Raw genomic sequence first — 15680 nt, 5'->3', positions numbered from 1 at the left:
AGAGATTTCCCTGTCCTCCTGTCCTGTTGACACTGGTTTCATCAGATGGGAAGAGATGGGTCCTCTTGGAGTCATAGAAGGTCATTTAGACTTAAAATTGCCATATTACATTTGCCAAAAGCTTTGCAAAGTTGTGTGGTTAGTTGGAATCTAAGTGGGAGGGCTACAATGCTGTCAGCGTTTAAGATAGTTACCCTAATCTTTTATTTTAACAGCGTATAAATGACAGACAAAATTTTTAAAAAGTACATTATAATATGATAATTATAAGTTACCTATGCGATAATTGTAATACAGATGTATAAAGAAACCAACCCAGGATTGGAATCTGGCAGTGATATGGAATCCAGCACAAGACAATTGGTAGTAGTCATTGGGAATGTATGATTCATCCAATGAAAAAAGCATAACTCTTGGCAAAATAAAACAAAACGTGTACGGATGTTCTGTTAGTGGCATCAAAACAACAGGATGTGTTTTTTTCCAGAATGCTCCCTGTAAAAATATATAGTTGTTTTACGCACTAATCTGGCCAGTAGTTACTTTTCCTTGACGTGTAATAGCGAAAAATATAAAAACCTTGCAGCTAGGCATACAGGCAAATAGGGAACTAATCTGGATTTCCCAAGAGTTCCAGTCATTAAGGTAAATACATATTAGAAACCTATAAAAGAAATGTTGACCTCCAGTAAATATCAGTGAACGGGGCAAGTAGAGGTGGAAGAATACAAGGACACTACTGTCTGCTATGTTGGTAAACAGATCAGAGAGGTGAATGGGGGTGGACAGCACAAGACCGGGCAAAATTTATTGCTGAATAATCAGACAAATCAAGAAGGAAAGGAAGATGGCGGCTCCCATTGTCCAGCTCGTTCCCATATGAACAGCGAAGGCAGGACACCGAGGGATTGACTGGAATAGGATTGTGGAGGGATCAATGGTTTTCCACCTATAAATGTGTTTTTTTTAGTGATTTCTGTTGCTGGAAACAATCCTTTTTTAATGTTTCCAGTGACAGTAGAGTGAACACACACTGTTCAGTTCTAAAGGGAGGGGAGAGGGGAGGAAGAGTGGGAGGCACCGTGCTGTGTCCTCCTCCTCCATGATATGATATTGGTTGTCTAGAGACCCGCAGAGGCGGATCACTAAACAACATTGGAGGACCACTAATCAAAAGACAATCATGACCATTCATCTCAGACGACTTTTGTAGCTTTAGCAAACCATGATCATAATTGGATATCATACGAGCTCTGGGTATTGTTTTTATTGCCTTAGGGGGGATAACTGGACAATAGATTGTAAAACGCAAAGGAGTGCATAATTTGTACTGTTGTCTCTGACCCTATTGGGGAGATTCAGCTCTCTGTTCTTATGTCCATTGTCACTGAAAAAGTGATGAAAAATCTGAAATATTATGCAAAATGTATGTAGAATGCAAACAGTTGTTTTTTTGTTTTAACTTTTGTTGTATTTTTTATATTCTCCCTCTTCACAACAATCATTCTTCCAGAAATCTCTTTACCCCCAAAGCCGAAATGTCAAATGGGAATGAAAGCCACCTTCCCAAGCGGATATTTTTTCAATAGTACTTGGAAACCCGCCTACTGTACAATGACTACCTACAACACCGCAGAGGACTTTGTGAAATGTCTGCAGGGAAAGAAACTTTTCCTGATTGGAGATTCAACACTGCGACAGTTCATCATGCACTTCACAGAGGGTATCAAAAGTATGTGCTTTCTAAGATACTTGTTATGTATCCAAAGTTCTAGAATTTTCTGATTACATGCTGTCTGCAGTATGATGTTGTCAATGCACTGATATGTATTGGGGCATTCACTATTAAGTGTCAGAAAGTGCTTATTATTTGAACACAATTTTTTATCTTTTACAATTAATTCAACTTACATAAAGCAATATTATCCAAGTCTGATGTATTTGAGTTTTTAAAAAGGTGTTTTTAAGGTTGTTTAAACACCAAACAGAAGCAGGCCCACCATGAATAGCCAAAAGAAACTGGCCTCTAGTTTACTGTGGCTGTTGCTAATGAAAAACTGTACAAATATTTATTAATTTTAAACTCATATACTTATATTCAAACTTTCATTAGAACATTTAAAATTTTAACTTATCCAGCATCAGGTTTTTAATATTTTTAATGAGGGAGACTTGATCAAACTGAGACAAAAAACATGAGGATTTACTACCAGCATTGATATACTGCAAAGGATACGGCAGCATAAAATTGGGCAGCAGCAGGACTGTTTTAATCGAGAATAGCAGCTAAACCTGAACAAAAAAAAAAATAGAAATCTACATACATAAATACACAGCAGCACCTAAATTTGATTCTTTTTACTTTAAAAGGGACACTTTTAGGTAGTTTTAGCAGAAACAGTATTTTCATCAACACTAGTAGAACTGTCCTGACCGAAAGTAGAAAGCCGAAAGCAGAAAGTGTCCTCTGTAGTTCATTGTGGCTGTCGCTGAAGCAAAACTGGTACACAATGATAAAATAGCCAGAATCAAGTTGTTTTGGCCAAAATGTACTTGGGACAAATAGCACAGGCTGGGGCTTTACTACCAGAATTAGGATACTGCAAAGCATACAGCAGCATAAAATTTGCCAGCAGCAGAACATGTTCAATCCAAGATAGCAGAAAAACCTGAACAAATTATTTGTTTCTTTTCTTAAATAAGTTGCATCTAGCAAACATTTTTTTAGGATTTAGGTCCACCTTAAAGGTAATGAAATAGCTCCAAAGACTAAATCAGCCCACCCATATATTCTAGAAGAAAAATGTTTATATATATATGCTTATATAATGCTTATATATATATAAGGCAGACTTGACATCAGGAAGTTTGACAGTGGTTAAACTTGAAAAAATGTGTCTGTTGAATAAATAAATAACTGTAGCTAGAAATAATTATTTATATTCAACTACACTTGTTCTGCAATGTATTGTTCTGTTTAATTAAATGTTTTAGGAGCACACACAAGCATTTATAGTCACACAGGTAATTCAATTACCTCAATTCAACTGCCATGGATTGTGCAAGATGTTGATAGGGACAAGTGTTAACTTTTTAATTTACAAAGCTGAAGGTGTGAATCCTTGTCAACTCTATTGGGTAAAGATTTAAAACAACTATTTGGTTGGGATGGTGTTGGCTCAATGCCTTCTTAGGTAGTTCCAGTTTGATGTAGATGACCTCTTTTAAGCCTAACCAGTTGCTCTTTCTGTACAAAATGTGCACCTTAGTGTCATACAAAAAGGCTCTTTGTCCATATAATGAAGACTAATGAGGCATGACCTCCCATTCATTTGTTGAGGAATTGATTTGTCATCCAAATGTACAATACTTTGCATTTCTCACTACTCCGAACAACCTATATCAGCTATTTTGGCTGTGTTACTCCCAGCTGGACACAGAACCTGGAATAATGACAACTTCCATAACCCTAATAGGGTAGGAAAATATAAAAGAAGAATTCTTGGGTGAAAATGCTCCTTGATGTTCCTAAAATGTTCATGTTTAACTAAAGTTTACTTTTATGTGGTGGTTATTGTATCTTATCCTGAGAACACATATAACATGGAAGGTTTCCTTTGTCTCCACAGTTGTGAACTATTTTCGTTATCATCAGACTGGATGGAACTCTTGGCAGCAAACCCTCGAAGCCCTAAACATGGAAAAAGATATTTATATATCCTACCAAAGACACGGGTTCCCCTTGGAGAGCTTTGAATTCTTCTACTTCATGGACGACATGTATACAAGCCGCCAGATCGACAGACAACCTGGAGGAAAGGACACCATCTTTGTCATTACCATGGGGCAGCACTTCCGACAATTCCCTCTTAAACTTTATATCAAACGGGCTCTCAACATTCGCCGAGCTATTGAACGTCTTTTTCTGCGCAGCCCGGACACCAAAGTTATTATCAAAACTGAAAACACCAGGGAAACTTATGCTCCACCTGAAAGAATTGGTGATTTCCATGGGTATTCCCAATACCTTGTGCTTAGAGAGGTTTTCCAAGGGGTCAAGGTGGGCTTTGTGGATGCCTGGGACATGACGGTGGCATCGGCCTCTGCGACTGTTCATCCTTCAGGTTATGTGCTCAACAGTATTATGAGCCTGACTTGCAGTTTTGCTTGTTCATGAAATGTTTTAGAGACTGAGAGAGGTTTTTTGGATTTCCTTTCTCGACTCAAAGATCTCAGGTTACTAAATCACTATCACTTATGTGACCATGTTCTTTCCCATTTACAAAATAAGGGCTTGATAAAATGAGAGCTTCCATGTATATGTGAAGGAACCACCAAGATCCCTCACTAAACGGGTGAAAACTTCTGGGCTGAATCAGGTGGTCGGCTGCTCAACTGCATCCATAGGCTTGAGTGGGAATGCTTTACACATGCATGTTAAGTATTTTTTTTTAATTTGAAAGATATTTCATAAGTGTTTCTTAAGAGAAAGTGCAAACAAATTTTATATTTCTCTCCAACTCCTGTGCAAAACATACCTTGATACCGTGATAAAATTACCTTGATCGAGGAGAAAGAGCAGAACAAAGTAATTACCTTTTAAGTCTTCTGACGCTCTTTCTTTGTCCAATTAGTATGCAGGAGATAGGACAAATGTGATTAAATTGTGCTGCTATTATGGTAGGGCACCTGGCTGGGCTTATGATGTGCTGTTGGATCACTAGCAATCTTCTCAGATTCTGTCCAGACATTTTGCTGGTGACAATAACGAAAAATGTTATTCAAGGAAAAATGTACAGTATGTATGGACCCTTAGGGTTGCCACCTGGTTGGTGTTTTGCACATAGGTGGCTTGTTGCTGATGGTATTATTAGAAAAAATGGATCATGGGCGTGGTATGTTTTCCAGACAGGAGAAGTACTTTGTACTGGGAAAGATGTATATCACAGCAATTACATAGAACAAGTAATATATGTTAAAGGTAGTCAAGGTTGTAAATACATAAAAGCTGTGCGTATATGCAAGAGAAAAAGAAAGAGCAATGTTCCAGGAATTATTTGTTCCAGCTCTTCCTTAACTTTTCCTTAACATGTGCTTGGTAATGACAAAAACCATTGATTTTAATACAAATTTGGGGGAAGGGGTTTAGAAGGAGGAAGAGAAATAGATACAGAAAATGGAAAAGGGAAGGAGGAGAGAGAGATAAAGAGTAAAAATAAGCAAAAAAGGAGAGATTGAGATGAAAGAAGGGTAAAAGAGAGAAAGACAGAAAGAGAGAAGGAGAGAGAAAGAGAGGGGGCAGGAAAGAAGTAGAGAGGCAAAGAGAGAGAGGGGAAAGAAAACAATGAAGAAGGGATAGAGGAGAGGGAGAGGAAGATAAACGAGAGGAGGCAGAGAAGGGGAAAATAAACAAGAATGGAGAGAACACAAAAAGGAGAATGGACATAAATAGAGAGAGAGAAGAAGGAGAAAAAAGGAAAGAGAGAGGAGTGAGAAGGAAGACATGGGCAGAGAGGAGAGAGAATGGGAGAAGGAGGAAAGAGAAGAATGAAGAGAGGGAAAAAAGAGAGAAAGAGAGAGACGGAGAAAGAGAAGGGACAAGGAAGACAGAGTGATGAGATAGAGATGAGAGAGGGGTAGAAGAGAGAAATAGACAGAGAGGAGAGAGGGAAAGGGAAAGAAATGAAAAAGAGAAATAGAGAAAATAAGAGAACAAAGAGATAAGGGAGGCAGAGGTGAGATGGAAAGGTAGAAAGAGGAAAGAGAAAGAAGACATAGGCAGAGAGGAGAGAGAATGGGAGAAGGAAGAAAGAGAAGAATGAAGAGAGGGAAAAAAGAGAGAAAGAGAGAGATGGAATGAGAGAGAAATAGAAGGGACAATGAAGACAGAGTGAAGAGACAGAGATAAGAGAGGGGTAGAAGAGAGAAATAGACAGAGAGGAGAGAGGGAAAGGAAAAGAAATTGAAAACGAGAAATAGAGAAAAGAAAGAACGAAGAGATAACAGAGGCAGAGGTGAAATGGAAAGGTAGAAAGAGGAAAGAGAAGAATAAGGGAAGGGAGAGATAGAGAAGGAAGAGGGAGAACAGAAAAAGAGGGGAACAAAGAGAATAAGTGAACAGAGCACTGAAATAAGAAGAAAGAAGAGAGAGAGAAAGAAGAAATGGAGAGAGACAAAATAGAGAGAGAAAGAAAAGAGAGAAGAAAGAATGAGGGAAACAAAACGGGAACAGAGTACTGAAATAAAAATAGGTAATGATTTTCTGGTTAATATTTATTTATTATATATTGTAGTCATGTATACAGATGTTATAAAATTATAGACGTCATGCCTAGCATTATGATCCTCAGTACTTTATGTTTAATCTCAATAAATGATCAATGACCTTGGGGCGTAGTATATGGCTCCATCATATATCATATATTGTAGTCATCATTGTATACAGATGTTATAAAATTATAGACGTCATGCCTAGCATTATGATCCTCAGTACTTTACGTTTAATCTCAATAAATGATCAATGACCTTGGGGCGTAGTATATAGCTCCATCATATATGGTGAATCCAAGTTCAAGCAAATATAAGGAGTGGAGCTTTTTCTGCTAGTAATGGGATGCTAGGAAAGAAAAAAGTGATTTTTGCAAAAATGGTTGTATGTCATTATATCCATTTTTTTTTTCTATCTATCGAACTGTTTTTGTCCAACTATCAAAAAATAAAACACTTTCCGCCGTATATTTATTTATATTTTTATTGCTAAATTATTCATTTGTTTGACACTAATGATGACAGTCCCATGTACGCCAATACCTATCCACTAAAATATGTCCATGCTAAGGATGCATCAAAATGAACAGAGGGGTTAACCAGGGACTGGACTGGAGGACATGGGACATTTGCCCAAATTGAATGATCGCGAATACGAATGCGCGAGCGAGCGTCCGATTCTGCTTAATGAATTAGGGCCATTGGGTCTGATTTATTAAAGCTCTCCATAGTTGGAGAGGATACACCTTCATCAGTGAACCTGATTTTTTTTCATTTCTGGTTCTTATGTTTCTTATCTTTTCCATTTCTTCTTTTCTCTACTTTCTTCTTGTCTCTTCACTTCTCTGTTCTCCACTTTTCTCTGCCCTCTTTCTCTCTGAACTCATTATCTTTTCTTTTCCCCTTTCTTTTTAACTTCTCCTCAACTTCATTAATTTTTTACTCACATTTCTCATCAACCTATCTTCCTCTTTATTTTCCCATCACTCCTGGTTTCTACTTCTACCCCCCCCCCTCCAAAATTCCTGATCTATTCTTATCTATTCCACTTCTTAACGTCCCTGACTTCTCCCCACCATTACTAGTCTTCTCCTCTCTCTTCATGTCTATCATGTTCGCTTGTCTTCTCCCCTTGCTTTCCTTCCAGCACCTTTCCTTTTTCCTGAATTACTAGTACATAACTAATTTAAAAAAATGAGTATCAAAAATAGTGATTGTCCTCCGGTCTTGAACTTGTGAGCATTTGTTGAAAATTCAAGAATTCAATGCTTAATATAATATAATAATAACAAACATAATATTTGTTCAGGTTGACATTTTGAGTTCATGGGTCTGTTTAAATAAAGTTCTCCATGAATGGTGTTATTATCCATAAATGGGTGAGCCTGAGTGATCTAGTTAACTTGGAATGGATCTGGTCCAGGACTGAAAACATCTAATAACTAATAGCAAGTGATTTTTAAGAAATTCACCTAACCTTTTCTGGATCATCCAGGTTCTCCCATGATAGTTTATCTTCTCTAGTCTTTCATGAGAGAGCTAGTGTTTGATGGAGAGCTTTGATGAATCAGAGCCAATGTTAGATGTGTAATATCCCTTAATGGCTGCCTGGGCTTTTCTTTGTAAAGCCTGACATAAAATGTTCTTTATTTATCTTCCACTAGTCAAAGAATTAGCATTGTGTATTTCAGCAGTCATCCATTCCTATCACAACAAGTTCTTACCACGTGCCCTATAGTTTACCTACAGACCTATTGTACAGCTGCATAGTCCATGAAATAGGAAAAAAGGGATATGGCTGCCTGTTGTCTGAGCTACAAATAGTCTTGTATTTCCCCATAACACGGTTTTCCTTTCCTTTCCGTTTCCTTTTCCTTTTCCTTTTACAGGTAGTCCCCGGGTTACATACAAGATAGGGACTGTAGGTTTGTTCTTAAGTTGAATTTGTATGTAAGTCGGAACAGGTACAATATTTTAATAAATGTAATTAGAACAGATGTTTGTATCAACATTTAGGCAGCGTGTATCATTTATGTATTTTGTATCAGCGTTTGTATCATTTATTAGGCAGCGTGGTGTCAGTAACTGTATAAAATCCTCACTGTGAGTTAATCACAAAGCAAAAAAAAAAAATTTATGGAGCCTAGACATTCATCTGGATCAAGCTGTGCTTTGATATGCAAAAAGAAACAACTGCAGAATTTGTATTGGTCAATAAAGAGTTACAGGATGTTGCAGAAAGGCTCAGTCCCTTAGGATCAGCCACAACATCAGCTGTGTTTAGTAAAAGATATCTACTGCAAGTCATGCAAATCGCCCCTTTAAGCCTCCATCCTGCACACAGCGAGCAGGGAAGAGCAGGGAAGCCTGTTCATATCTAGGAGTCGCCCATATGTCAGATGTCCTTAACTCGGGGACTAGCTGTAAATAAAATAGATAATCCACAATGATAGATAGATAAATAGATAAATCAAAATGGATGGATAGATCAATAGACATATTAGTATAGAACAACAGAACGATAGATGGATGAAATAGAAAAGAATAGAGGCAGATGGATGGATGGATGGATGGATGGATAGATAGATAGATAGATAGATAGATAGATAGATAGATAGATAGATAGATAGATAGATAGAGGGATTGATATAGATAAATAGATAGATATATATATAGATAGAAAGATAGATAGATAGATGGATATGGGAAATATAAAGGATAGATATGGGATAGAATAGAATAGGATGGAAAAGAATAGGTCTACAGGTCTAAGTGACAAAGGGGACCTGTCAGTTACTAAGCCTATATAAATACATTATTTGCACAACTCACAGTATCATAAAAAACAAATTTCTTCATATCTACAGTAATATTTTCTTGTGCTGCTTGTCTAAATATACATCCGGATGTATAGCAAATATAAAAAAAAGTTGAAAAATCAATAGTTTAAAACACTGTATATGATTTTTAAAGATTAAATAACATAAATATCATAGTTACTGATACAACTGAAATTAGTTGAATATAAAAGAAGTAAAATAAATCGTTACAAAATCTTTCACCACATTTTCCCACTTTCGGATAAATATATGTGAAAATAAACTGTAAAGAAGATATTGGGTGCAGAATGCAAGCAATATGGTGCTTGTTACTTTTTTATTGGTAATATGTTTTATAATGTGGTTCTGTTTATAGATTTTAAGAGTTTATAGATTAGCAGGTAGTCACAGGAATGCCACACCTACACATTCATCGGTAAAATGCTGCAAATTGCAGCTAAGAATAGACATTATATTGTCATCCTCCCCCTGCTGTTTCTTACAAAAATGTACAGGTATGCACCCATAATGATGCACAAGACATTACGTTAACTTTCAGCATCATGCGTATGTATACACTAGATAGGTTTGCACACAAATAAACATGCACTCGTGCGCACGCATGTGCCCATTGTATTTAAGTCTCCTCTTTTCTGGCAGAAGTTACTGGATTCTCATTGTGTTTACCCATCTGGTTTTCTGGATTCTGAACAGCCTGACCTCGATTTCATCTCTGGATATCACCTGCACTGACCTGTTGTATGATTTTGTCCAATTGCCACCTTCTCGATCTACTATTCTTACACTGATGCTGTCTATTACCATTTGCCCCTGATGGGGAGAGCCTAGGGCCAACAACCTGTGACTTCCTAGCGGTAAAGAACTCCATTAGCCACCAGGGCCCATCTCTCCTTATGGGGTTCACTAGTGAGGAGCAGGTGTCACCTAGACTTTGAGCCTCAGGTAATTCTGTGCTACCTTCCAGGGGGCGTCCCAGAACAGCCATGCGGATAAGATCCTGGCTAACTGTCACACTTACCTCTTCCTCACTAAAGAGCAGACGCCTCTTTCCTGCGCATGCTGGCAGTTCTGACCCTGGGCGCTCCTGCTCTTCCAAGTTTTATCAGTTTCGCCCATCCCGCCAGCCAATCAGGAAATAGCCTTTTAATCATCCCTGGCTATTTAGCTAGCTCAGACACAGCACTCAGCATTCGTGCAATTTGTCTCCACTAGTGCCCCCTAGCTATGCTAAGCATTTCCTGTACATCTGTTTCTTAATTCAGTGTTTCGTCTGTCCAGCTCCTGTGTTAAGCCCTTGTTGCCCAGTCAGTTGTTTCCAGCCCATTCCTTTGTGCTGTTCCAGTTTTCCGGTCTGTCTGTGGATATTTCTGTGTCACCTGTGCCTCCTGTTGCTTCCAGTGTCTCCCGTGTTCCTGCGTCCGCCGGGGCCTCTGTGTCACTGGTGTCTATTTCCTGGATCCCTGGTATTTGACCCCTGGCGTGTGACCTGACCTCTCTTGCTTGTGGTCTGCCCTGACCCCGGCCTTCCTTGACAATTCTTCTGCTTAGTGATTTGGTACCATCCTGCCCACCCTGGTGTGCCCAAGGACCGCAACCTGGCAGTAACCAGCAGCGCAACATCCTCACCACTAGAGGCTCTGGAGAAGACCTGGTTACTGCTTAGACTCTGCACCTTCTCAGGGCTCACACCATTTCTGTGCAGGCCGTAGCGCCCCCTAGAAGCTCTGACTCCCCAAGTGTGATGCAGACCTGTGAACCTAGTTTTTCAAGGTTAGATTGCAATCAACCAGTGTACTCTAAAACATCAAAAAAGGCACATTTACATTTACTTTATTTTAAAGAAAATTAAGATGATTCCCCGTTTTAATAGAGAATGCAGACAAGTGCCATAACATACCTGTACCTACATAAACCCTGCCATGGTTGTGTATAACACAAAAAGGGTCCCTGGACCAGCATCATGGTACCTTTGTGCCATGTTTTCTCCACTTTAATCTTCAGGAACACCAACACTAACAGGCTGAGTCATCAAGCAAAATCGGAAGCTTGACGAGCGCGTGTATTCGCGATCCGGAATCTGAGCCCTAAAATCAATTTATCAACCAAATCCGAGGCGCTGGCATACTCACGCGGAAATCATTAACTGAAGCGATCTCTCCGATGGATATGCGCAGCCCCGGCAGTTTCACACTGGCGAGCTTGCATTAAACTCACTGTTCCCCTAAAAAAACATTCTTTCTAATGGCACACATATTACCCTTAGCGGCTCGCTGGACAGTTAAGTGCCTTACAGGTATTTTAAAATATATGAACATATTATCTTAAAATATTCATTTGTGAATAGGTACATATATAGTTTACAGGTACATCTTGAAGATCAGTGGTCTGAATAACAATGGTATAATATTGTATAATGTCTCCAAAATGTTTACTCAGGGGATGTGGAGAACAAGTTACAGACCACTGAAGAGAAAAAACACATATAATGACCAATGTATTAGTAATATTGTGATTGAGCAAGGTATATACCACATCCAGTTTGGCTAAAAGCATCATATTGATCACAAAATACAGTAATACCAAATAATCATTAATCATTGTCATAATAAAGAAAAACAAAACAAAGTATCGGCATATCCTAATCCAAAAGATATAATCATGCTTAGATTAGCTTAGTTCATAACAGTAACTTAAATGATACAACAGATATAACAGCCTAAGTCATAGTAATATGGCATTGGATTAGTGTGATCTTGTTGATTGCAAAGTGTAATGATCATCATGAGGCAAAATTAGGAAAATGGTTTCCAGATCAATTAAAATAGTTCCAAGTCAGTTAACAGATATAGTCATTTCCTCCCCAGACTGAGCTCAAGCACTTCAGAAGGTGATACCAAGAGTAAATTGGGTCCTTGCATCACTTAATGATGGCAAATTCTGTTGCACATACATTAGCTTGATCAAGGGGAAAGAGCACAATGAACTCTGATAAACTCATCAATCTCTTTTTTGTATGTCCAATTAGTAGAAATTTATCAGAAAAATCTGCAGTGTGTAAGGACGCTTAGGGTTGCTACCCAGCTAGTATTTTACTGGCCTTGCCAGCCAAAAAAATTTTGTTGTTGATGTTGTTACATGCAAAACATCATTGGGCTGACATGTAATAAAGAAAGGATTAAATAATTAATTATGATTCAATTTGTACACTTTGCACTTTTGTGCATGAAGAATATAAGCCCATATGCAAATGAGAGATATAAATATCCTGGAAATTATTCTTTCCGGATCCTCCTTCTATCCAAACCATAAAACTTTGTAGTTGCTTTGGCAATGCTGAAATGTAGTTTGGTTATGCTAAGAAAGTTTATTTGAATATAAATCTTGGGGGGGAGGAAAAGGAGGCAGAAAAATGAAGAGAGGGAGTGTTGGGGGGGGGAGAGAACAGAAGTGAAAGGAGAAGGAATAATAAGGAGAGAAGAGAATGGAGAAGGATCAACAAAGAGAGGAGAGAAGAGAAGGGAATGGAGAGTGATCATTAGGGAGTGGAGAGAACAGAAGGGAAGGGAGAGGTATCAAAAAAGAGAGAAGAGAAGGGAAAGGAGAATGATTAATAGGGAGAGGAGAGAAGGGTGAAGGATCTATAGGGAGAGGACAGGAGAGAAGCATTGATAAAGGAGTGAAAAGTACAAATTGCAATAAAATAGAGTCATGCTCAGTAAAAATGAAGCTATGTATTTATACAGAATCCTAAAAAGCAAATGCTGACCTTGGTGTGTAGTAAATAGATGGGAAAACCAAGTTCAAGCAAATCCAAGGACCATTTTGCCTGGTAGCCATTATAATCCATTCACTTTTGTTCCCTCTTCATAAATGAAATTTCTCTTTGGGCTTCCGAATCGGACACTTGGAAGAAGACAAATATTTTTTGCAATATAAATGTATACAAGACACCTCTCAGGACTGGTCATAAATCGGTGCAATATATCCGTCATCTTCTTTAAACGAACACATTCTATTTTGTTACAGCCGTGTTGCAGGCACATTTAAAGTTTACTTAAGCAAGTTTTTATTGGCGTTATATTTCATCATTTTTAAGATGGCACTTGGATAGCCATGAGCAAATCGGCTGCTCTATAATTAATTTCATATTAAGCTGTTTCCTTGGCATTCATGTCATGTCTGCCTGAGAATTTAATCACAGGAGATCACAACCTTTTTTTTTCAAGGATTAATGAAAAGCAACATACATACAAGCCATATATGAGTGACATATTTTTTTAAAAAAACTTTTGTTGTTACTTTGAAAAACTATTGGTTTATATCAGTGTTTTGTACCCAGGATTCCTAGGTTGTTGAGGGTTCTTTGAGCAGTTTGCGCCTCCCAGGTAAGTTTAGGTGACCCCAATGATCTTTTTTGCTATCTGTAAGGGTGACATTCTTCCCTATGGCCAGCAATGTAAGAGGAATTCTTCCCACTGACCCCCATGATACTGTGAGCTGTGGATATAGTAATTATAGAAGGGGTTCCCTGAAGACCAGAAAGTTGTTTCAAGGAAGGATGGTTTATAAATTCAGTTTGTGTGGAGGATGCTCATGCTTTTTACTATTTCTGGACTACAATGTCAGTTTCTGGTCTACAAGAAAACTACATGATTCCTTGAATTGTATTTTATGGGTATGGTAAGTGATTACACTTGTAGTATAAGGCATTCTACAGGATGAAAAAATGTATTGCAATTTAGTCCTTTATTAAGTCTTAAAGCAGAACTTTTATAAAAAAAAAAAAAAGTGGGCCGCTCTGGCTTCCTTCTTCTTTCTGGCGCAGACGTGTGAGCAAGCACTGCCATCTTCTTCTTCCATCTTTGGCTCATTTTGCACTGCTCAGGATTGGGCGAAAGATCATTCCTGAAAATGTAAAAAGTGTGCATGTGTCAGATAAGTACTTTCCGTTCCAGGAAAGCCCCTAATGATGCATGCTCAGGATCAGACCCAGCATGTATGTATCCCAGGAGACTACAGCTTTCCCTTTCAGTCTTTACTGCCATGGCAGTGAAGACAGAAAAGGCAGAGTCCACCCCTAAAAAATAAAAAACTGCAAAAAACAAACTATGAGTAGCACCCATCATCATTATATAATTATATAGATATAAATCCAATAATCAGGTCACTATGTACAGAATATATAAAGTTTCCTTTCAGGAACATATTAATGCATTAATGCAACACAAATAAAAACCCTTTTGAAAGAGAGCAGCAATCATAAATCAAGAGTAGTCCTGTAAATCATGTAAATTATACAACCATCTGACACAGTAATTGGAGTTAATACCCGTGCACTGATAACAGTCCTCTATAGGTTAAATATTATCCTTCGAAATATGTCAATACAAAGTATGCATCTGCACCAGTAAACACGGACTAAGCGTATTATGGAAGGCTTGGGCTGGTGGACATTTGGCTCCCACTTGAATAATGTATGGTGGGTTTTTGGTCCTGAGTGATACTTTTCATACTTCATTCAATGACGATAGGTATTAAAAGCTACTTTAATTAAGACCTGTACATGATAGAGGTAAGTCTGCCAGTACAAACCTTCTTTTGGAATACCATGTCCAGGACACTGCTATGGTTCCATTTTCCAACCTTGATGGAACTACTGGACGCATTAATGATGTTGGGTTTTCAAGACAGAATCATCATCAAAGGGTCCTGACAATCTAGTTTTGACCAATGCTCACTAAACAAGGTAGCAGCACTGGAACATCACCTGTATTGTGTTTGGTAGAAGATTGGTCCTTCATTGATTTTTTGTGTTTTTTACAGCACTGGTGGTGAACCTAATGGCTTGGAATACTTTTCATGTGGTCCAGTGGCTATGAAGGAAGGATGATTCTTACCTCCATAAATTCAAAGAATAAGGAACAGGTAATCAGTAAATATTATAATTATTATAATCTGTTGAGTCTCCATTCTTCCTATCTCCTTTTTTAATTCTTAATCCCCATTCTTCCCCCCCTTCTCTCTCTATAAGTCCTTCTCCTACTCCATTTATTTAACTGATTATTTTGACCTGTTGGCCCTCTTATGACCTGTAGTAGACCTCCTTCAAGCTTCTTTTGCATTCCTTTTGACTTATGTAGGGGCAAAAACTCTTCTGTCCTCATGCACAGTTCCTTACACAGTTGGCCTGATTTATTAAAGCTCCTTAAGTCTTGAGAAGATACATTTTCAAGCTGGGTGATCCAGCAAACCTGTATTGGATCTGGTCCAGGATTAAAAACATTTACAAGCAAATACCAAATTAGAAATACATTCCAGGTTTGCTAGATCACCTAGCTTTACTGATAAGAGTGTATCCTCTCCAGCCTTGGAGAGCTTTAACAAATCAGGCCCATTAGAAAACGTTGACATCATAGAAACTTGAAACCTGGTTGGGGGAAAACCTCACTTTTCTAGTTGTTGAAATAGACATAAAACAGGAGCCTCCGCTCTCACTCTTGACTCATGACCCTAACAAGGCTATTCTCCTTTGTTTCATTCTCCAGGAGACTCTTCCACTTTGTAAGATGAAGC

The 15680-nt window shown here is 38.2% G+C and overlaps 1 protein-coding gene across 1 annotated transcript in view; it reads left to right on the top strand.

Moving 5' to 3' along the window:
• The window catches only part of LOC140334744 (NXPE family member 4-like), a 26082-nt gene extending 21905 nt beyond the window's left edge, over positions 1-4177 (top strand). Inside the window, 2 exon segments of the mRNA XM_072416984.1 lie at positions 1514-1732; positions 3630-4177. Coding sequence (XP_072273085.1) covers positions 1514-1732; positions 3630-4177 — 767 coding nt within the window.
• Positions 4178-15680: the final 11503 nt, after the last annotated feature.

The sequence above is a fragment of the Pyxicephalus adspersus genome, chromosome 7 (genome assembly GCF_032062135.1).
Source record: "Pyxicephalus adspersus chromosome 7, UCB_Pads_2.0, whole genome shotgun sequence".
Classification (NCBI taxonomy): Eukaryota; Metazoa; Chordata; class Amphibia; order Anura; family Pyxicephalidae; genus Pyxicephalus; species Pyxicephalus adspersus.
Note: the sequence above shows the minus strand (reverse complement) of the source record. Positions and strands in the feature narration are given on the sequence as shown.